General features: G+C 44.6%; 1 protein-coding gene across 1 annotated transcript; it reads left to right on the top strand.

The window, feature by feature from the left end:
* Positions 1 to 45: 45 nt before the first annotated feature.
* On the top strand, positions 46 to 22,655 carry DXO (decapping exoribonuclease). Its single transcript, XM_068250330.1, has 7 exons — positions 46 to 152; positions 10,162 to 10,534; positions 12,191 to 12,417; positions 17,905 to 18,124; positions 21,367 to 21,502; positions 21,580 to 21,674; positions 21,766 to 22,655. The coding sequence occupies exons 1-7, from the start codon at positions 137 to 139 to the stop codon at positions 21,875 to 21,877; spliced, it is 1,179 nt and encodes a 392-aa protein (XP_068106431.1). The 5' UTR covers positions 46 to 136; the 3' UTR covers positions 21,878 to 22,655.
* The last annotated feature ends 1,869 nt before the right edge of the window (positions 22,656 to 24,524 follow it).

Genomic DNA, 24,524 nt, shown 5'->3' with positions numbered 1-24,524 from the left:
ACGTCACTGCGACTTATATAGCCATGCTTGAAAGAATGCTAAATATAGGAAGGTTTCCACTTCCGGGGGCTTTTCATGAAACGTCATCATGTGTGAGCTACACAAATAGAAGACACAACAGAGGGCTCTACAATCAATGGAGGCCAGAGGAGGTGGGAGCCTGGCCCAGGCAATAATAGGGGCAGCAGTTAGTGTGCATGACGCAGTCTCTGCTCAGTGAGCAGCTGCAATGTGTGGCAGGACTGTAAAGAGCACCTGTCATTAGAGTATATGGTGTACAGTTAGAGTATATACTGTAGTTAGAATAAGGCCTTGTTCACATTGCATTCGGCTCGCGTGTCTGTCTGCGTTGGGCTGTTTTTGAGGTGTCTTTTTATTCGAATCGTGGCGCTTGGGTGGGCGATTCGTTTTTGTGCTTAGCGGTTTTCTAACCGTATTTTCTAAGCGGTTTTGTAATTTACTCCCTGGCGCAAGTCAGGAACTGAACTCTTTGACCTGTATTCATTCTTAAAAACCGTGAATGCAATCGCTACACAAAGCGATTTTGTGAGCATTTTGCGTTTCTCCTATACCTTCCATGGAGGCGGAATCAAAAATGGTCCACGCACCACCTTGCTAGCCGCACAGCGCACGTCCTGCGCTGATATGAACCTTCTCATAGACCTTTATTGTCCACGCGGTCGGGGGGGGGGGCGTTTTTAAAAACCGCACGCGGGCGGAAAAAAAATGGAAACGCCTGCAGTGTGAAAAAGCCCTGGTTTAGGCTGTCAGCATCTGTACCCGGCGTTTACTGCCGGAATCCGCTGCGTCGCGTATTGAGATGATTGGGAGTGTTCGTCACAATCCGTTTATTGTTGGTTGCACAAGCGCTGCACGCAGCTTCTGTATTTGCCGGCGCTTGCGGTCACGTTATCATTCTAGGGCTCTCAGAATCGGCATTATTCACCAATCCTTCTTGAGTGGCAGAACCCACAAAGTGTCTATGGGGCCCTTCCTGTCCACCCCTGTAACACTTAAGTATGGGGTGCCCCATGGCTCAATCCTCTCTCCCCTGCTTTTCACGATTTACATGCTACCGTTGGGAAAACTAATCCAAAAATATGGCCTGACATACCACTGCTATGCAGACGACACCCAACTATATCTTTCCTTCAAGCCTGGTGTGACAGACCCAACTCTAACTATAAACGCCTGCTTACGTACAGCAATGGATGAATGACAACTGGCTGAAACTAAATGCAGACAAAACTGAAGTCCTTCTGATTGGAGGGCAGAGCATGATAACAAAACAACTTAACTTGCAGTCTTCACCACTGGGAATAGGAGGCACGGATCTACACAGCTCTGATCATGTGCGTAGCCTGGGAGTTCTAATTGATGGGGATTTAAACTTCAGAACTCAAATCTCTGCTGTGGTGAAATCATCCTATTTTCACCTGAAGAACATTGCAAAAATCAAGCACCTCATACCCCCAGAAGATCTGCCAACCTTAGTCCACGCCTTCATCACATCCCGACTGGACTACTGCAATGCTCTCTACACTGGCCTTCCAAAAAAGGTCTTGTACCGCCTACAGCGGATACAGAATACTGCTGCCAGACTGCTAACCAACCAACCCCGTCACTGCCACATAACGCCAGTCCTGCATTCCCTTCACTGGCTACCTATAGAATGGAGGGTCCTATTCAAGATCGGCCTACTGACATTCAAATCCCTGAATAATCTAGGCCCTGGATACATGAAAGATATGTTACAGCTGCGTAGCAATCCCCGCATTCTCAGATCCACAGGTTCTAATAATCTAGTCATACCCAGAGTCCACTTGGAAACTTTTGGTCCCAGAGCCTTCTGTCATGCTGCCCCTACGTTTTGGAACTCCTTACCTCAACAGATCAGGACAGCCCCATCCCTGGACGTGTTTAAATCCAGACTGAAAACCCACCTGTTCAGTCTGGCATTTGCAGAAATATAACTTTTGTTGTGTGAATGCTTCATCCTACTAATTACTGAATCTGAGAGAGCCTAAGCGCTTTGAGTCCTATGGGAGAAAAGCGCTATAGAAATGTTATTGTATTGTATATTGTATTAAGTGCGACCGTTATCGCACCCAGAATTATTTGTGGTACAATCTGCATTGGTCGTAAAAGTGCAATGTTAAGTGTATAATGAACATATTAGACATATAGACACTAAGCCATAGGTATCGGTAGTGCAGAGATACTGGCAAGGCGAGTAAAGGGGGCGCTAGTCTACGTTAGGGGACCCAGCAGCAGGGCTGTGGAGTCGGTCCTAAAATCCACCGACTCCTCAGTTTAGGATTCCACCGACTCCGACTCCTCGACTCCGACTCCTCTAATTTGCATATTACAATTTTGTTGATTAAAAGTATGTAACATGAAATTCGTCTCTTAACTGCCAACGCTTAGGAATTTTACAAGACAACTGAAGTGAGAAGGATATGTAGACTACTATATTTATTCCCTTTAGACTAAAACTAGTCCTTGGTAAGAGTACTTGTAAAAGGTACAAACCGGAACAAAGAACATCTATCAGGCCCTAGGCAATGTAAGTGTGGGTACATGTAAGAATGATGTGCAGGTACTCTGCAGGGGAATGAGGAGATTGTAAACAGACAACACCTCTGTGTTCAATGTGCACAGCATTCTCAGTGGATTCCCTGCAGCTCTGTGGGGAGTGCATATGTAGAGTATAGTACTACTGTGTAACAAAGTAAACCTGAGACAGATTAAAGTTTTATACATACCTGGGGCTTCCTCCAGCCGCCTTCAGGATAATCAGTCCCTCGTTGTCCTCCTCCACCACCTGGATCTTCTGCTATGAGTCCAGGTACTTGAGCCAGTCGGGCGTAGTGCGCATGCACACACTCCGCCGCCAGGAGCATACTACACCTGTGCAGCATTATTGCGCAGGTGCAGAATGTTCCTGGCTGTGGGAGCGGCATGCGGCCGGACAGCGCTGACTGGCTGAATTACCAGGACTCCTAGCAGAAGATCCAGGTGGTGGAGGACAGCAAGGGACTGATTAGCCTGAAGGGGGCTGGAGGAAGCCCCAGGTATGTATAAAACTTTACTTTTCATCCGTCTCAGGTACCCTTTAATTTGTAGTCACTAAACCAAATTTTAACAACCTATCAAATTATTTCATTTCATCAGCAAAGGGAGTGCATACATTTGCATAAATCAGCATCAATGCAGAATTATTTCCATCTCGTTGACCATCTCTATTAGTGACACAGCTACACATCAGGCTTTATTCTTACAGCATAGATGTTATTTAGTACATATAAGAGATTCCTGTGTACACATCATATATACAGTCACAATCAGATATGTATATCTGACCTTAAAAATACGGGGACTGCTTTATTGAAGGAGCACAAGTAACTAATTTTGATTGGTTTATTTCATTTTTGTGGACTAAGCACAGCTATTACTGTATATATACATTATTTTTAATGACTATTATCTGAGAAATAGAACATTTTATCATATTTTCTATTTTAATTAGTTACAAATTCATTAGGAGTCGGAGTCGTTGCATTTTTCCCGACTCCGACTCCAGGCACCCAAAATTGCACGACTCCGACTCCACAGCCCTGCCCAGCAGGAGATCTGACATACAGAAATTCAGCTAACGTGATTGGGTGGGCGGCACACTCTCCAACTGCTTGGTTTCCAATAGGTTGTAGTAAACTACGCCCACTCTATTCATCCAGTCACAAAGCTTCGTGCTATAGAGGGGGCAGTGAATGGACAGCTGTTCCCCATGAGGTTTCCTGCTGGGTCCCCTAAAGTAGACTAGCACAAGTAAGGGAGGCTGGGAGGTTTTCTTGGGGAAGGGGGTTGGGTTAAGGAGGAGGACTTCTTGGGGGAAGAAGGTGATCCTGTGCCTGGGGTTTTTTGGGGGATGGAAATTGAAGGGCCCTTTTACACGTAATAAGTTGTTCTCAGTTATAACTGAAAGGACATCTGATTTTCAAAGTAATGCCCATGTTTTCCTATGACACCTTTCACACTTTTAACTGAAATCTTTTTCACAATGCACTGCTATGGAGAAGACAAAAAAAAGCATACTAAGTGATTAAAGCGGACCCAAACCAAACATTTTTTTTAATTGAAAATATTTAGTTGCAGCACTCTGACACATACAAAGATAAATAAACACTCCTTCAATCCTATGAACATTTCAGTGCATGCTTTTCACCCTTCTCTTTCCATAGCTAGGGTTATACTGGGGGCAGCCATTAGCAATTCCTCCATTGCTGGACACCATCTACTCCACCAGTTTGCCGGAAAAATCCCGGCAATTTGAAAGGAAGGGAGGGGTTCCTCCACTAAATGTAAAATATTATATATTTGTCATCATGCAGCTGAAAAAAGGCTGCTATTTATTATTATAATTTAGAAAATGGATTTTATTTCTGAAATCTTGTATTTTTAATTTGGGTCCACTTTAAGTGTAAACGGGGCCTAAGGCTGTGCTCACATCTAAAATCGCTGTTGCCAGCGATTTACGATTTTGTGGGCGATTTCCTGGCACTCAGGTGGGCACTGCGGTTTTTGGAAAGCACTTTTATAAGCAATTTTGCAGAGCGATTGCGTTTTTTCACTTCCTGACGTCAGTCATGAAGAGAACTCTTTGAACTGGAAAAGAATAAATACAATGGGCTCTATTCTCAAGACTTCCCGCATGCGGTAAAGTACGTGCGGGAAGTTTGCGACCAAAACACCGTCAAGTTCACATTCTTAAAATGTTCCGCATGTTTTTTCCGCATGCGGAAAAAGTGAGGTAAAAGTGCGGGATTCATGCGAAAAAATTTCCGCAAAAGTCTGTATTTTCAGCAAAAAAAATCAATTCTCAAAACTGTTCAGGTGCATCAATTCATCGTTATTTACCTTTTTTTTTTTTTTTTTTTTTTATCACCTACAAGTAGTAGGTGATATATTCCGCATCCCATTGACTTTAATGAAGTCTGGAGGCTTAAAGGGATACTGTAGGGGGGTCGGGGGAAAATGAGTTGAACTTACCCGGGGCTTCTAATGGTCCCCCGCAGACATCCTGTACCCACGGAGCCACTCACCGATGCTCCGGCCCCGCCTCTGGTTCACTTCTGGAATTTCAGACTTTAAAGTCTGAAAACCACTGCGCCTGCGCAGCTGCATCCTCGCTCCCGCTGATGTCACCAGGAGTGTATTGCACAAGTCCAGTATGGTCTTTGGTCTACGCAGTATGCTCCTGGTGCCATCAGCGGGAGCGAGGACACGGCAATGCAGGCGCAGTGGTTTTCTGACTTTAAAGTCAGAAATTCCAGAAGTGAACTGGAGGCGGGGCCGGAGCATCGGTGAGTGGCTGCGCGGGCACAGGATGCCTGTGGGGGACCATTAGAAGCCCCGGGTAACTTCAACTCATTTCCCCCCAACCCCCCCCCCCATCCCCCCTACAGTATCCCTTTAAAGGAAAGGTTCAGGGAGGGTGGGTAAAAAAATAAAAATCAATTTCCACTTACCTGGGGCTTCCTCCAGCCCATGGCAGGCAGGAGGTGCCCTCGCCGCTGCTCCACAGGCTCCCGGTGGTCTTCGGTGGCCGACCCGACCTGGCCAGGCCGGCTGCCAGGTCGGGCTCTTCTGCGCTCCAAGGCCCGGAACTTCTGCGTCCCACGCCGGCGCGCTGACGTCATCGGACGTCCTCCGGGCTCTACTGCGCATGCGCAGTAGTTCTGCTCCTGCGCAGTAGAGCCCGGAGGACGTCCGATGACGTCAGAGCGCCGGCGTGGGACGCAGAAGTTCCGGGCCTTGGAGCGCAGAAGAGCCCGACCTGGCAGCCGGCCTGGCCAGGTCGGGTCGGCCACCGGAGACCACCGGGAGCCTGTGGAGCGGCGGCGAGGGCACCTCCTGCCTGCCACGGGCTGGAGGAAGCCCCAGGTAAGTGGAAATTGATTTTTATTTTTTACCCACCCTCCCTGAACCTTCCCTTTAAGGGCTGTGCTTGCTGGACTTTGACATTTTTTTTTTTTTTTTAAACGCTTTTTCATGCAACCTTTTTACCGCATGTTTTCCACACGTTTAATGGCTGATTACGCGTCTTTTTTTTCCCGCATGCGGAAAACATGCGGAAAATATTAGTAAATGTGGAAAAAATGCGGAGTTTACCGCTGGCGGAAATTTTTCATAATATTTTGCGGTGTTTTTTCATCTTTGTGAATAGATCCCAATGTATTTATTCTTAAAAGCGCCTGGGAAATCACTATACAAAGCGTTTTTTCAAGCACTTTGCGATTTCCCTATACCTTTCATTGAGGCAAAACGCCTCAAAAATGGTTCAGGCAGCGGTTTGCTGAGCGAAGCGGAAACGAATCGCTCAGCTGTGAACTCTCTCATAGGGAATAATTGCACAAGCGTTTTGAGGGCGATTTTCAAAATCACCTGTGCTTGAAAAAAGGCAGAAAACGCCCTAGATGTGAACGAGCCCTAATGGCGGCCCGAGGGGAGAAAGTTGCAGAAGCAACTGTCGTGATGGGAGGGTCATGCGTGATCCTGTTGGCCCTGGACCTCAGTCTAGATGTGTGGAGGAGGTCCAGCGTTGGCAGGGGTGACCTGATGATCCTCTCTGTAGCATTTGAACAAGTTTTGCTGAGCCTTCTTTGGTGTTTTTGGGGTTTTCTCCGCCCAAAATGTGATGACTAATTGCGCAGTAGCAGGAAAGCGTTTGGCCATGGCGAAACGAGCCGCCGGCAGTTGGCCATCTGAACCAGCCCTTCTGGAGTTTTCCACTTTTGCTGCCTTCCTCTCCTGCGTATGGCAGATGGGGCATACTTTTGACATAGAAAACAGACCCAAATTATTGTTTTGGTGCCCTGAAATCACAACTGTGCGTAGTACATAAATCATCTGTACTATTTCCTCTCCTTTCCTAACTGCTGGTTTTCAGGTTCCTGAAAGCCCCTCTCAAATCTCTGGTTTGTTTCCCAGACAACTTTTGCAACAGCAGTTGCAGGGCCTAATTAAAACAATGCAATGCAATAATAGGTTTTTAGATTTCATTCCTAATCTATAGTTCCATTTCTTTGACTGGTGATAAAGCATGTCAGCAGCCAATTTCTTTTAGCACTTTTTTTTATTTTATTTATTTGTTTTATTTCCTTGCTTATAATTAGTACTGCTGTAATGAGTATTTATGGCCACTTGTCACTAGGAGGTAGTGTGAGACAATAACAGAGGACCTCTTTCAATTTCTGTATTTTCTGATAGCAGAGAGACATCAAAGCATTCCAAGAATTTACAGCTCAATGAATTCTATTGTACATTTATCTCAAACAAGATAACGCTATCGAAGTAGTATGTGAAAACTACCAGTCATAGTTTAACATGCTCGGGACTGCGGAACTTAGAATCTGCGACGCATCTGCCTAGCTCTAACTCTGATGTGATGTAGATTCTACACCGCGGCTTTCCGCAGTCCCAAGCATAACCCCGCTGTGCTGTGTAGATGTAATAATAATGTTAACAATCTAAAGATGTTATCTGACTGCTACCTTGTGTCTGGAAGAATTTTTTTTTCCTTTTAGGGATAATTGGCCAAGCCTTGGATTTGTTTTTGTTTTTTGTCTTCCCCTGGATCAAATGGAAAATGTAAGCATGCAGGACAGAAATTTTGCCAAATTTTTATGTACTCTTTCCTGATAAAACATGATGGACTGATGTGGTGTTTTTTTTTCAACCAAATTAGTTGAGAGCGGCAGCAACTAGGGGCGCGCTCAATAGGCCACCCTGTAGTGTTGTTGACTCTTGCCCAAGGACTCCTTACTGAACAGGCCATTTGAACTCTGTTTTCCCGTTTCAAACCTTGTGTCTTTAAACAGTATGCTATCCAGCCATCCATAGGCCTCCTTTTAGATGGACGGCTGAACTGTGTGCTTGTCGGATAGTTCAGCATCCCGTCTGCCGTCCATGTGCGCCATTCAGGTGCAGTTAAAATGCAACTGAATAGCAGCGTTTATAACACCACGCATGTAAGCACTTGACACACAGTGGCATTACCCGGCGGCAGAGAACCATGACATGTTGCGTCTGAGCACGGCTATGCTTAGATGTGACTCCGATGGGGGGGCTGCCTGTCTGCCTCCAGTACTAAGCGCTAACAAACGCCATGCCACTGCAGGAGCCCTAAGTGCATCAACAGTCCTTCTCCAGTTCTCCCTTGTAATTGTTGGACCCATGGCTTTAATTAGCAGCTTCAATAGAGTTATCTCGTTTGACCTCAGTGGGCAGAACTCCTTGTGCTGTAAACTCTTGGAATGTCTTGATGTCTCTCTGCTAGCATAAAATATAGAAACTAAAATCAGAAGTCCTCTGTTATTGTCTGGCACTGAACGATGTCCCCCTCCCTTCTTTCCCCGTGACAAGCGGGCGTAAATACCAGGGCTGTGGAGTCGGTGCAAAAATCCACCGACTCCGACTCCTCAGTTTAGGATTCCACCGACTCCGACTCCTCGACTCCGACTCCTCTAATTTGCATATTACAATTTTGTTGATTAAAAGTATGTAACATGAAATTCGTCTCTTAACTGCCAACGCTTAGGAATTTTACAAGACAACTGAAGTGAGAAGGATATGTAGACTACTATATTTATTTCCTTTAGACTAAAACTAGTCCTTGGTAAGAGTACTTATAAAAGGTAGAAACCGGAACAAAGACCATCTATCAGGCCCTAGGCAATGTAAGTGTGGGTACATGTAAGAATGATGTGCAGGTACTTTGCAGGGGAATGAGGAGATTCTTCCTCTATTACACATTCTTCATGCACAATCTGAACAAGGTTTATTGGTGATAGACAACACCTCTGTGTTCAATGTGCACAACATTCTCAGTGGATTCCCTGCAGCTCTGTGGGGAGTGCATATGTAGAGTATAGTACTACTGTGTAACAAAGTAAACCTGAGACAGATGAAATTAAAGTTTTATACATACCTGGGGCTTCCTCCAGCCGCCTTCAGGATAATCAGTCCCTCGTTGTCCTCCTCCACCACCTGGATCTTCTGCTATGAGTCCAGGTACTTGAGCCAGTCGGGCGTAGTGCGCATGCACACACTCCGCCGCCAGGAGCATACTACACCTGTGCAGCACTATTGCGCAGGTGCAGAATGTTCCTGGCTGTGGGAGCGGCATGCGGCCGGAAAGCGCTGACTGGCTGAATTACCAGGACTCATAGCAGAAGATCCGGGTGGTGGAGGACAGCGAGGGACTGATTAGCCTGAAGGGGGCTGGAGGAAGCCCCAGGTATGTATAAAACTTTACTTTTCATCTGTCTCAGGTACCCTTTAATTTGTAGTCACCAAACCAAATTTTAACAACATATCAAATTATTTGATTTCATCAGCAAAGGGAGTGCATACATTTGCATAAATCAACATCGATGCAGAATTATTTCCATCTCATTGACCATCTCTATTAGTGACACGGCTACACATCAGGCTTTATTCTTACAGCATAGACGTTATTTAGTATATATGAGATTCCTGTGTGCACATCATATATACAGTCACAATCAGATATGTATATCTGACCTTAAAAATACGGGGACTGCTTTATTGAAGCAGCACAAGTAACTAATTTTGATTGGTTTATTTCATTTTTGTGGACTAAGCACAGCTATTACTGTATATATTCTGTATATACACATTATTTTTAATGACTTTTATCTGAGAAATAGAACATTTTATCATATTTTCTATTTTAATTACAGTTACAAATTCATTAGGAGTCGGAGTCGGTGCATTTTTTTCCGACTCCAGGCACCCAAAATTGCACGACTCCGACTCCATGACTCCGACTCCACAGCCCTGGTAAATACACATTACAGCAGTACTAATTATAAGTCTGGAAATGTAACAAATAATTAAAAAAAATAAGCTAAAAGAAATTGGACTGGAGCACTGGCAAGCCTCTAAATAAATTGGCTGCTAAAGGGTTAATTGCCATTGAAGTTAAAACACAACTTTATTGTCTTAGGCAGTTTTGCTGAATAAAAAAAAATCTCATATGATTTGTTTTTAATATTAAACTTTTTTTTTTTTTTTTTTTTTTACTGGATATTGACCTAAGTTGTGAACTTGCATAATAGTTTCTCTTTTTCATTTCAGTTAGAGCACCGAAAAGAAGCTGTGATGAAGATCTTTCTCCCACCCTCCAGCCAAAGTTCCCTCATGCAGCCCCATCGGCAATGAGAACCGACCCATCTCTCTACCAGAGCGCCTTCCCCTTCTACCGGCTGCCCTCAGAGGTCGGCTCCTTCTCTCTGGATGAGAAGCGCTGCTACCATGGCGATGCCAGACGCCTGCGCTATTACCGCCCCCCTGCAGGAGTGGATAAGGATGGCGCCTCCCTCCGATGGGACCTGATGGATGGGTTTGAGGATCGCTATGTTCAGAGGGATGAGGATGAGAAGGAAGGTCTTCTTCACCTTCTGACATGGATAAAGGAGAACAGGAGACTAGTCAAAGGAACTGGTAAAAGGTGGACTTTATAAAAAAATATTCATCTATATTTATAAAAAGTGACAGGAGTTTTGCTTGAAACATAGTGCCAGGAAAGGTTTGTTTTTCTGTTAGATTTGAATAGTGTAGTAAGCGGTTGGAAGAACCTCTTAGGGACGTGTTATTGCTGTCTTATGTTCTTGTAGGGACCAAGAGCATCTAAATGTGAATTAGAGAGAGGCCAAGATCCCAATGGTGCAGTATCATTGGGTATAAGAGGACAAAAGAATATAGGATTATATACTCACCAAGGCGGGTTGCAGTTTCTGCAACCATTGTTTAAGCCTGCTGGGATTTAAACCTCCTCCCTCGGTGCGCCAGGTCCTGCCGGATACTGGATGGTCACTCTCCTGTAGCTCAATACACCTTCCAGAAAACTGTAAAGCTATTACCTCCAAAGGAGGTCTGACTGATAGAAGGGTGGGGTGGAGGCACCCAAAATATATGGGTGTTAAAACTTTAAAACAGGACTTGTAAATTAGAGGTAATCGCTTACCTCTCCAGAAGATACAGACACCAGTTCATCTGGAAAAATATTTTATCAAAAAAATTGACAATGCGTTTCAGCGGTCATGGCCCCACTTCCTCAGGTCAATACAAAAACTGCCTTAGCAGAATAAGGAGTAGAGTGTAGCCTTAGCAGCATAAGGAGTAGAGTGTAGCCTTAGCAGCATAAGGAGTAGAGTGTAGCCTTAGCAGCATAAGGAGTAGAGTGTAGCCTTAGCAGCATAAGGAGTAGAGTGTAGCCTTAGCAGCATAAGGAGTAGAGTGTAGCCTTAGCAGCATAAGGAGTAGAGTGTAGCCTTAGCAGCATAAGGAGTAGAGTGTAGCCTTAGCAGCATAAGGAGTAGAGTGTAGCCTTAGCAGCATAAGGAGTAGAGTGTAGCCTTAGCAGCATAAGGAGTAGAGTGTAGCCTTAGCAGCATAAGGAGTAGAGTGTAGCCTTAGCAGCATAAGGAGTAGAGTGTAGCCTTAGCAGCATAAGGAGTAGAGTGTAGCCTTAGCAGCATAAGGAGTAGAGTGTAGCCTTAGCAGCATAAGGAGTAGAGTGTAGCCTTAGCAGCATAAGGAGTAGAGTGTAGCCTTAGCAGCATAAGGAGTAGAGTGTAGCCTTAGCAGCATAAGGAGTAGAGTGTAGCCTTAGCAGCATAAGGAGTAGAGTGTAGCCTTAGCAGCATAAGGAGTAGAGTGTAGCCTTAGCAGCATAAGGAGTAGAGTGTAGACGCCTACATTTTACTCTTTATGCTGCTAAGGCATTCTTACAAGTTATATTTTAACACCCATATATTTTGGGCGCCTCCACAACACCCTTCTGTCCAATATGGGAGTTTGGAAAACCTCTCTAGTAGGGATGTAGACCTCAACAAAAAAAAAACTATTTCTTTTTTTGTAGAGTGGGGAAAAGTTACATTCCCTGATCAGTTTTCCTGGCTTGGTACCATGAGTTTTCTTACTAAAGCTACACAGCTCCGTGGAGGTCACAGGGACAAGGAGTGAAGGAAAATCTCTATTGGACATGGGGAGCACAAAAAACTCTCACATTTTCTAGCCCTGTCCTACACTATTATAAACTGAAATTTATTTTTTCCCTTGAATGGGGCTTTAACATTTAATATTTTTTTCCTGTGGTCTTCAGGCCGGTGGATCGGGATTTTGTCACCTGGCGTGGTCACCTGACTAAGATTCTGTGTTCGCCATATGAGACACAGGAGGGCTGGATCCTGGCGATCACTCTGTTCCGGGGCACTCTGTACATCAGTGAGAGGGAAACGGAAGCTGCCTACAAGAAGAGGAAGGGGAGGACCGTGGAGCAGGAGAAGCTCATGTACTCCGGCTACAAGTTTGAGAGCTTCCTGTGTGCCGGTATGTGTCTCCTGTCTGTTAACAGTTTGTTCCATAGGTTTTTATGTGATTTACCTATACGCCTTGCTTCATTGTCAAAAGCACGAGTAAGCTAGATGATATGTTTAAGGCTGGATTCACACTGTGCGTGTTGCATAACCTACGTGATATGATGTATGACCTGCAATGGATGCTGCATGTATTATAACACACACTATAATGCAAAACCTAGTCACTTTCTATGAAATTTGCACCTATCTGTATGCGTTATCCAGAAACGTGCTGTATTAAGGAGTTAAGGTCCGTACCCACTAAGCAATTTACCTGACGACCGGCAATACTTTGAGCGGCGAGCGATCGTTTCTGCGTTCTCGCGACATGGGTACAGGTGCAAAATTATGTAAATGTCATTTAGCGTCATACAGCGATAATGTCTGTCACGGTGGATCGAATTTTAAAGCATGAGGGTCAGCCACACTATGGCCTCAATTCACTAAACTTAACTCCTGTCTTTAATAACGTTTCTAGAGTTATCACCATGGTGATAAGGCATGTAGTATTCAGGAAACAATTTACCTCAGGCAAACCTAAAGTTAACTCTTCTGTCTTTAAGTTAAGGTGCGATCTCTAACGCTTCAATCTTTAAAATATCTCCAGAACTGCATATGAAAATAACTACAGAGGAGGTAACTTATGGACTGAAGAGATAACTCTCTCACTGTGAAAACTTATCTCTACACCTTAATCAATGGCGTCAATTCACCAGAGGTTACCAACCTATTTATCTCTTGGGAGGTAATTTACCTCCTGTGATATCTCCAAATAGCAATTCTCCAGAAGTATAGGGGAAAATATCGACAGAGAGAAATGCAAGAGATAAATGTGAGATAAGTATGAGATAAATAAGTGATAGTTAGTTTTTCTCCAAATCACAATTCACCAGGGAAGAAAAGGGGTGTGGCCATTCATTATTTTTTCATCTCTTTAACCCCTGAATGAACCTGGAGATATCGTGGTTTTCACACAGCAGCTGCTGCTGTGGAAGATGGAGCCTTTTGAGCTTACTCTGTTAGGCCTGGTGCACACCAAAAACTGCTAGCAGACCTGCAAAATGCTAGCAGATTTTGAAACGCTTTTTCTTATTTTTCTGTAGCGTTTCAGCTAGCATTTTGCGGTTTTGTGAAGCGTTTTTGGTGTAGTAGATTTCATGTATTGTTACAGTAAAGCTGTCACTGAACAGCTACTGTAACAAAAATTGCCTGGCAAACCGCTCTGAAGTGCCGTTTCTCAGAGTGGTTTGCGTTTTTCCTATACTTAACATTGAGGCAGAAACGCCTCCGCAATCCAAAATCTGCAGCAGCCCGGGAGTATGCGTTTCTGCAAAACGCCTCCCGCTCTGGTGTGCACCAGCCCATTGAAATACATTACCCAAGCGCATCCGCAGCCGCAAGCGGATCGCAAAACGCAGCCGAACCGCTCTGGTGTGCACTAGACCTTAGAGCTTGCTTCTATTATGAGGAGACGAAGGCGCAGGAGGAGGGTCTGTTTAATCGCCCCTCGTATTTTTCGTGAGAGAACAGTTCTTGATAATTTTACTGAGACAGAGGTGGTGAAGAAGTTCAGACTCACTCGTGATATGATTTATGATATGATCCGGCAGTAAAAGGCGGGAATACTCTGGTCAGGTAGTGTTAAAACTCCGCCTCCTACCCACAATTCTTCACTTTAAAGCTTACAGAGAGGAAAAGTATCCCATGTAAATCATTAATACCGATTACCTAACTCTCTGCTTTCTCACACTTTCCTCATGCATATCTCTCCATTATCCCCTGCTATCGAACACTTTTCTCTGTCCTCTCACACTGTTGAATTGACTCCAGAGTGTTAAAATACCTTATGAGATAAACTACCTACCTTTTTTCTCTTAGTAAATCCTCTCTGGTGAATTGACGCCATAGGCATCAATTCACTAAGATCACGCTGGAGATAATAAGGCAAGAGAAAACTTACCTCCACACAGTGAGAGGGTTATCTTATCTCTTCATTCCTTACGTTACCTCCTCTGTAGTTATTTTCACATGCAGTTAATTAACAGCCTGTCTTTAACTCTGGAGTTATTTTAAGGATTGGAGAGTTAACTTAAAGACAGAAGAGTTAACTTTAGGTTTGCCTGAGGTAAAATGTTTCCTGAATACTACATGCCTTATCACCATGGTAACAACTCTAGAAATGTTATTAAAGACAGGAGATAAGCTTAGTGAATTGAGGCCATATACTGTATAAGTTGATAAATCCTTGATCTACTTACATAACACATGTATTGTACTGTCCACATTTTGATTACAGTTGATTTTATATAGTAAATGAAGATAATTCTGTTCCTGGCAGTCTCCATGTCTTTTTCCCATAGTCTGAAGCTAAATCCTGATGTCCTTTCTTCCCTTAGTTCTCCTCCCATCTGCTGTGTCATTCTGGCTTGCTTTATAACCAGTGTGAGCACTGGATCAGATTTCAGCCAAGCCTGTCACACTGCAGTGTGCTCAGCCCAATCAATGAGAAGCAGGAATGTGGGAGGGGAGATGACAAGCTTCCCTCTCTCCCTCTGCTTGGCGATGGCAGAGAATAGAGCTTGTTATACTGAGATAAGATAATTGCAGCAGAGAGATTTCTGAATAGATTGGAGAGCTTGCACTGCAGGGTGAGATTCTTGGCAGCATTATAAACACAGTGCAGTGTTTAAATGGAATTTGATTTTGCAGCTCACAATCCCGCTTTTAAGACCCCCGACAACTCCATGGAAAGTACCGTAATCGCTCGACTTCCCATTGCGTGCCGATGTGTGGAACATTTGTCCTCGGGGGACGTCGCTGGATCCATCTTCCCCCATCAGGTGGTGAGTATTCAGCTTTAGAATAACGCAGCGATGTGAACAGCCCCATAGAATTGTACGGGCAATCAGTTCACATGCAGAATTAGGCTGCTTCCAATCAAGAAACTGGTTTATTTACATAGAATCAATCATGAATAAAATTTTACAAGGGAGCGCAGGAGCTGAGTATCGATATTCTATTAAATTCCTGTAAAAATGATGAACCCTCTAGCTATGTCTACATTGATAGGAACTCTTAAAGAAACTCTGTAACTAGAAAAAGTTCCCCTGGGGGGTACTTACCTTCGGTTGGGGAAGCCTCCGGAGCCGATCGAGGCTTCCCCCGTCCTCCTGTGTCCCACTGTGGTCTCGCTGTGCCCCTCCAAACAGCAGGGATGTAAATATGTACCTTCCCGGCTCCAACGCAGGCGAAGTATCGGCTCTGAGATAGGCGGAAATAGCCGATCGCTGTCGGCCCGCTCGACTGCGCAGGCGCAAGTCTCCTGCGCCTGCATAATAGAGAAGACCCGACGGAGATCGGGTATTTCCGCCTATCTCCGTACGGTTTGCCGCAACAGCGCCCCCGCTGGAGCCAGGAGAGGTAAATAAATCTAGCTTGTCAGGCTTGTCGAGGGAGGATTCCGGGGACACTTCGGGGGAGCCAGCGCTGGACTGCCTGCAGCTACAGGGGAGGGGGAAACCTCATTGGGACCCTGAGGCTTCCCCCTCCCGAGGTGAGTACCCCCCAGGGGACCCTTTTTTTTTTTTTTTTTTTTTTTTTTTTTTTTTGTTACAGAGTCTCTTTAACTGTGGCCTACAGTGATGGACTCACGAGTAGATAAGTAGCTGAATTTGTGATTCTAATGAGGCTTAATTGCCTCAGGTGTGTGCATGGGAGACGGGGTTAATTACCCAGATGTCCGGCGCTTCTATGTGTATCACATGGGACGCGTTCCACGACTCACTACCACGCACTTCCTCCTTCCAGCCGGCTATCTTCCTCTCCTTTCAAAGCGGAGTTACGCCAGCGGAGCATGTGGGACCTATTTTGAGGGGATCCTCCTTCTGACCTAGCCAATTTCCTGCACTTTACTACTCGGCTAAGTTTCTCCTTTGTTTTGCACCGTCTATATGGGCTGCTCCTGACTTTTCTCACTAGACCTACTACGATGTAAATGACAGTTTTGATAGCGCTTTTGCACTTTAATATTTATTTATATTTATATACACCTTTTGCACATCCATGGTTTTGGAGCACATAACTTATTGTTGATTGATGTTTTCATGTTTAAGTGAGTGATTTATCAATTTGTACTTGTTATTTACAGTCACTTTATAGCTCTTTTGCACAGATACATACTAAACCCGGGTTCACACATGATGGGGCTCATTATCTGAACCCCTCATGGGATACATCATTACCTAGGATAAAGGTTGTATTCAGCGCTGCGTAATATGTTGGCGCTTTATAAATACAATAAATAAAAATAATAATAATAATATTATGAAAGGGGCACTACTGGCAAAAAATTTTAAAATATGTGCAAACATAGACAAATAAGAAGTACGTTTATTCCAGAGTAAAATGAGCAATAAATTACTTTTCTCATATGTTGCTGTCACTTACAGTAGGCAGTAGAAATCTGACAGAAGCGACAGGTTTTGGACTAGTCCATCTCTTCACAGGGGATTCTCAGCAAGGCTTTTATTCTTTATAAAGATATTCCCTAAAAAGGATTTATACAAAGATGCTGGCCAGCTTCCCTGCTCCCTACACAGTTTTTTTTTGGGCAGTTGGACAGAGTAACTGCCATTCACTAAGTGCTTTTGAAAATAAATATATCCCTAAGAATCCCCTATAAAGAGATGGACTAGTCTAAAACCTGTCGCTTCTGTCAGATTTCGACTGCCTACTGCAAGTGACTGCAACATAGGAGAAAAGTAATTTATGGCTTATTTTACTCTGGAAAAAATGTACTTCTTATTTGTATATGTTTGTAATATTTTAAATATTTACAGTTTTTCGCTGTAGTGCCCCTTTAATGATGATTATTATATCTTGCAGGTTTACATGATCATATTACACTCTGGCTGTGTCATTATTGATATTAGTGTGTTTTTTAGATGATTTTAAACTGTTTGTGCTGTGTTGGTATGTTGGATATCTATGAAATAAAGTTATGACTTTTCTAAATTGATATTTTTGTCTTGAGTGGTGCTTTTGTAAAGGGTTTCTGTCCTCTCCCTTTTTAGTATTATATTTATTACCCCAGCACACTCGCCAGTGCAGGTGTTGAGGACAAATATTGTGAGTCTGCACACTACTCTATGATCACGTTGACTACCTCAAAAGCACCAGCCAGTGAGGCCTATGCTTCCTGTGTAAGCTGCTGCCTGATTACCTATTTATTAATGATTTAGTAAATGGAGTACGGAGTAATGTAGCCATCTTTGCAGATGATACAAAATTATGCAGAATTATCAACACGAAGATGGATAGTGGCATATTACAATAGGATCTTAACAACATGGGCATACGGGCAGGCATATGGCAGATGAAGTGTAATGTTGTACCTGCATTATCTGGTGACACCTAGGCTTCCTGTAGCCTTGCCCTAAGTCCAGCCCTTGTTTTCCAGACTCTCCTGACGGCACCCCCCACCCATCAGAAGTGGTGAACACCAATGAGGCATTTTGCAGCGTTCTCCTGGGGCGGCTGGCTTCTCATTCTTTCCTGCTGTCAGGAGAGGTGGACTGCTCTGACCCCTCTGCTTCTAATCCTGCTCCCCCTTCCGGTTACGTGGAGCTGAAGTCAAGTGTCCAGATACGGAACCCCCACCAACAGCGCAGCTTCAACAGGTAACGTAACCTTAAAGGGGGAAACCATGTTTATTTTCCTTCTGTGTTATTAGTGTATAGTTTATACAGCGGGGAGTGGTGGCAGCGCTTCCCAAGACAGGCTGCATCTGAATGACTAGCAGCCTAGATCTGCGGAGCCTAATTTATAGGCAGGATACATGTCTTGCATTCAAAACAGATGCACTGAAATGCAGGATGTTAGCTTCCAAAACAGTTTGCATGCAGAGTGTTCCGTACTGGACCCTTTCACTGCGATGAGGTCATACTGCATATAAGAGACCCTAAACTCTAGTTACCAAACAAATATAGTGTGAACCTGGGCACAGCTGGCCATACAATGGTTTACACATTTCTTTAGACAACAGGGAAGAATTGGCAGCGCTCCTAAACCAGGCCACATGTTTAGTGTATAATTGTATAACATTTAGTGTATTCCTAATCCTTTTACCGAAGTTAATTTTTACAAAGGTTCTTAGTTGCTTGCTGTATTGTTTATGGTTGCAGTTCCTATGCAGAGTTCTACATTCCTAGGCAGACAGAGCAGTTGGCATCCCTACTGAACACTTAGGGTGCGTTTCCACTAGTGCGGTGCGGAATCGTTGCGGTTTTCCCCGCAGACAAATTCGCATGCAGGAGCGGAATTGCATGCGGTTGTATGCAAATTTTACCGCAAATTCGCATACGATTTCGCAAGGATGATGCTGTGTGCGAATTTAACCATGTCTGTGCCTGTGTGCTTTTTCATTGATTTCATGCGAAATCGTATGCGAATTCGCATACAAAACTGCCATGTGAATTCCCTATTAAATACATTGTATGCGAATCGCATGCGGTATGTGCGGTGTCCGAATTCGGAAGGCTCTGCTGTGCAGATTTTTCCTGCACAAGAAAACACTCTGTTTTCCTGACAAGTGGACACAGGCTCATTTACTTTTATTGGTTATGCAAATTTGCATGCGGGGAACACATGCGAATTCGCGTTAGTGGAAACACACCCTTACCATAATCCATCTGTATGAGTATGTGGAACAATTAAATGGTTGGTAAAACTTACTTTTACTGTTCCTTGGAGCCGCATCACGTGACTGCTCCAACAGGAAGCTGTACCAAACTGTCCTCTTCCTGCCGTCAGATTTTTCCTTTGACTAGGCCAGCAGAGATGGAGAGGGGAATCCAAAGGACCAGAAGAAAGCAGAGACAGTGTAATAATGGGCATGTCATGGAAAGGGTATGACTGCCTCGGGGAAGGGGTATGATCGGCCTTGTGACACTGCCTTGCCTTCCCCTGGCTGCTGTCCCCCCAAATATTATATGTGCACGTGCATGAAAATACTTAAGACACTGAAGCGGAAAAAAAAATTATGATGATTTGTTTGTGTAGTAAAGCTAAGAAATAAAACATAAGGAGCAGAGGCATAAGTCTAATATTGTTTCCAGTACAGGAAGAGTTAAGAAAATCCAGTTGTTATCCATGCAAAAGAGCCATTGAGCTCCACGACTTTCAAAGTCCCAGAGAGCTCTGCCTTCTGAAGCTTGTTATCTCAACTGTCAGTCATTGTATTTTATTTTTCTCTGCAGAGGACAGTTCAAAAGTTCACTGGGCTGCTCTGTAAAATCATTTAGAATGCTGGGTAGTGTGTAAACTGAAAATATTAGAGAATGATGCAATGTTATAAAAAAAACACTATATAAATGAAAATGAAAATATGAGAATATTTTCTTTGCTACTAATGTTCTAGTAATTATCCGTACTACACAACCAATTCATTATATATCATCATTTTTTTCGCTTCAGTGTCTCTTTAACCATCTGCTGTGCTTCCACATTCATTCTTCACATGCTGCGAGCGCTAAGCAGGTGGCGCTTGTATTGACATCACACTCGCCACCTGCTATACGACCGCAGCACGTGGGGAACAAATGCGGAAACGCAACAATCAGGTAAGGTTTTTTTTTTTTTTTAATGCACGGGCACAGAGGGCACATATAACATTTGGGGGCCGGAGGTTCTGTTGTGTTCGTCAGTCGCCATATTGCATGCTATTTTCACCGCGCATCGATTGACCACGTCAGCCCTACATTTCCCAGAATGTTTGATCAAACATTACACCAATTTTGGCCTGAAATCGATCAAATCATGAATCGGGCATGCTTGTTGTGGCACCGATTTTCATCCGATTCAATAATAATTATGGAATCGGATGGTCAGTTGGCCGCAAAATCATCAGATGTACGGCCACCTTAGTACTTTGACTTAGGCCCTGAACAAGCATGCAGATCAGGATAAGCTGCATGCTTGTTTCAGGTGTGTGATTCAGACACTACTGATGCCAGAAAGATCAGCGGGACTTCCAGGCAACTGGTATTGTTTAAAGCAGACCTAAACTCAGAACTTCCTCTCTGCTCTAAAAGATAAGACACAGCATAATAACATTTACAGAAAAAATGTCCTTGTTACAGCTGATACAGCTCCTCAGAGATGCTGCTGTGTAGTTACTTCCTGGTTTGCTGGGAGCACAGAAAGGGTTAATCTCATATGTTTACATATTAGCTCTCAACTCGGCAGAGTCGATAGACAGCTGGGAGCTCAGATTACACTACATTATTGCTTAGTGAGAATTAGACAGGCTGTTCCATATAAACAAGTACAGGGTGGATTTATCTCTGTTCTTCTTCTCTCCTTTGAGAGAGTGCAGGTCCACTTTAAATATGGCAACCTCCTTATCCTTCTCATTTCAGGTGTCCTATAGAGCAGAGGTCCCCATCCCGGTCCTCAAGGCCCACCAACAGTGCACATTTTGCAGAAAACCACAAACATTCACAGGTGGGGTAATTAGTGTCTCAGCAGAGCTGATTAACTACCTGTGTGGATTTCCACAAAACATGCAGTGTTGGTGGGCCTTGAGGACAGGGTTGGGGAACACGGCTTGAAAGTATACTAGAGGGGATATGGAGGCTGCCACATTTATTTCCTTTTAAACAATACCAGTTGCCTGGCTGTCCTGCTGATCTTTTATGCCTCAGTAGTGTCTGAATCACACACCTGAAACTAGCATGTGGTTAATCAAGTCCTATTTTTGTCAGAATACCTGATCTGCATGCTTTTTCAGGGTCTGTGGCTAAGGGTATTAGAGGCAGAGGAACAGCAGCAAAGCCAGGCAATGTGCATTGTTTAAAAGGGAATACAGTATGTCCGCTTTCACACCCCTCTCTCTTCAGAAGTGTTTTCTTCCTTCCCACAGATACAAACTGCTGAAGTGGTGGTGCCAGTCCTTCCTGATCGGGATCCCGCTCATTGTCGCTGGCTTCCGCGATCAGCAGGGAAAGATCTCATCGCTACAGAACTACCGAACATCAGACATCCCTCATCTAGTGCGGGTAAATGTGAGAATACCGTCCTCTGTACTATGGTGATGAGATCTCAGGAGATCATGTGACACGTCTGTTTATTGCAGGGTGACAAGCAGAGTTGGGACCCCGCTGTGTGCATGAACTTCTGCAATGCCTTCCTCTCTCACGTCAAGTCAGTGGTCACCAGGGATGACCCCAGGTAACTGCCCTGTAACTATCATCTGTTTTACCTATAGATGTCAAGCAATGTTGAATACAGGGTTTTTTGTTTTTTTTTATACTTTCTACAGAGTGGTTTATCTCTTCTCCTGGGAACCAGGCTCAGACATCACATTCACTGTTGAAACTGATCCAGCCTACCTGATTCTACCAGACTGGTATGTGCAGGCGCTTACAGAGTGAACCAACACAGCTGGTGTGCGCAGGAGCTGTGCCAAATACCCAGGAGACTAGATGGGAGGAAGACACAGCGCCAGTCAGAACACTGAACACATGGAACATAAAATGGGAACATTTGCTGAGATCACACACAGGCCTTAGTTATTCACCGGGGGAGCCGCCATAGGCTTCCTCTATAGAGGAGAGATCGATGGAGCAAAGCAGCAGTGGACCAGACTAACGGAACTGCTGCAGCGCTGCAGTCCAGGGAGGCCTTGATGGAAAGTTGGCTTACAATGAAGAGAACAGGGCCAAAATCCATTGGGTCAAGCCCTGAACAGATGGTGTTTGCATAGACAGCGTCCCATGTGGATCTTGAGGCATCTAAACGTGACTTGTTAAGACTTGCATACTAGACATGTCTTCCTGGGCGTTGGTTTGCCCTGTGGGGTTATTTATGCTTTTTTTTTTTTTTTTATTCTGAAATACAGCACTTATAGTATTTTTCGGCAAATAAGACGCACTTTCTCCCCCAAAAATGGGGAGAAAACGTCACTGCATCTTATATACTAAATACAGGGAAATACTCCCTGACTTACAAACGCCCGCCGATATGAACCGCCAACCTCCGATATGAGGGACTCCCTGTATTGTCCCCGTGTCGAAGCTGGACGCAGCCATAGCGCTATGTGCCCAGTGCGAGGGTCATTTTGGTATCCGGTGATCGCCAGACCCCGAATAGTATTTACAGGGACTTTAACCAGTATTGCAAAGTACTTAAAGGAATACTTAAGTCAAAATCAAAAAAATGACTTTTACTCACTTGGGGCATCCCTCAGCCCCCTGAAGCTGGATGGTGCCCTCGCAGCCTCGATCCAATCCTTCTGTCCCCGCCGGCGGCTACTTCCGGGATCAGCGACAGCCGCCGACAGGCTGGGAACGCGAGTGATTCTCCGCGTTCCCAGCCGCTATATCACCCTCTATGCTCTGTCGCTGAACCTGGAAGTAGCCGCCGGCGGGGACAGGACGATCGGATCGAGGCTGCGAGGGCACCATACAGCTTCAGGGGGCTGAGGGATGCCTCAGGTGAGTAAAAGCCATTTTTTGATTTTGACTTAAGTATTCCTTAAGGGCCTGTTTCCACTACACGCAGATTCTGCATGCAGAAAACTGACTCCAATGAATGCCTATGGGAAATCTGCATCAGAAAAATCGCGTTCAGTGGAAACAGGCCCATAGACATTCATTGGAGTCAGTTTTCTGCATGCAGAATCTGCGTGTAGTGGAAACAGGCCCTTAAAGATGCATACCGTTCTGTAGCTTGTGCTCTTCTCTGTCATTTGAATCAGCTTTCCACACCAGTTTTTGTTATATTTCAGTTTAAAAATTGCGGCCGCCATCTTGGCTGTGTTATAACTTCTGGGTCACCCCTGTCCAGAGGAGTAATCCTCTCCATTAGAGAAGTGCATCACTGAATGAAGCAGGAAGAGGAAGTGACACGCATGGCCATTGAACAAGTGAAGGAAGCAGGAAGAGGAAGTTACATGCATGGCTTGCAAGAGGCTCTTCCAGAGGGGTCATAGCATGACTTTGTATGAAGTCGTCTGGCCCCATGCGTTTTATACCGGCAATACCAAGGGGAGTTTGAATAAAACAAGTGGCTGGTAAGTGTGCTGACACACTCAATTGTTCGTGGGTATGCTTAAAGGCATACCCATGAGAGGTGCTCGGAGTCCCTTTTACCGCTGTCGGGGATTTTAGCTGCACCCTGAGCCCAGCTCACCAGTGGCCAAATATGTACGCCTCCGATACCGCTAAATAAATGAAAGCAACGGCAGCACGGCTCACCTAATTCATCAGAGCCTGTGGCAATTAGAGACCTCTCCCCTCTCTCACTGTTCCCCTAGTGCCAACTTCTGCTGATCGCATCATTAGCAGAAGCCAACACTAGGGGAGCAGTAAAGGAGAGAGGTCTCTGATCGTCACAGGCTCCAGTGGATTAGATGAGCCCTGCTGCCATTGCTTGCATTTATTCAGGGGGAGCGGAGGAGACGCAGGCACATAATAAATGGGGGAGAACATATACAAGACGCACCAGGTTTAGTATATTTTTTTTTTTTCCCCCCTCTAAAACTAGATGTCTTATTTGCCGAAAAATAGTTGTTTTGGTCAGTCCAAGTTTCTTCTCTGTAGGTTGATTTATTTATTAGGATGGTCCTCTGAAGAAGTAGTAGACTGTTGACCACGAGCTGTCAGGACATTCTCTGCATTCAGGTTCTGTGATTGCCACTCTCGGCCAGGAGGTATTAGTCTATCTAGAGATATTGGTCAATCAATGATGTGATTTCTATGTACTAGCTCCTCACCTGATTAAACTATCAACAGCAACGTATTACTAACTTTAGTTCTGTATAAGTCTATACAGGTAGTCCCTGGTTAACGAACGAGATAGGGATTGTAGGTTCGTTCTTAACCTGAATCTCTTCTTAAAGCGAACCTTAAGTTAAAAAGAAAAAAGACTTTTACTCACCTGGGGCTTTCAATAGCCCCCTGCAGCTGTCCAGTGCCCTCGCCGTGTCCCTCCGATCCTCGTGTTCCTGCCAGCAGCCACTTCCGGTTTCGCCGTCAGGAGCCGACAGGCTGGGAACGCGAGTGATTCTTCGCGTTTCGC

This window comes from Hyperolius riggenbachi, chromosome 8 (assembly GCF_040937935.1).
Source record: "Hyperolius riggenbachi isolate aHypRig1 chromosome 8, aHypRig1.pri, whole genome shotgun sequence".
Classification (NCBI taxonomy): Eukaryota; Metazoa; Chordata; class Amphibia; order Anura; family Hyperoliidae; genus Hyperolius; species Hyperolius riggenbachi.
Note: the sequence above shows the minus strand (reverse complement) of the source record. Positions and strands in the feature narration are given on the sequence as shown.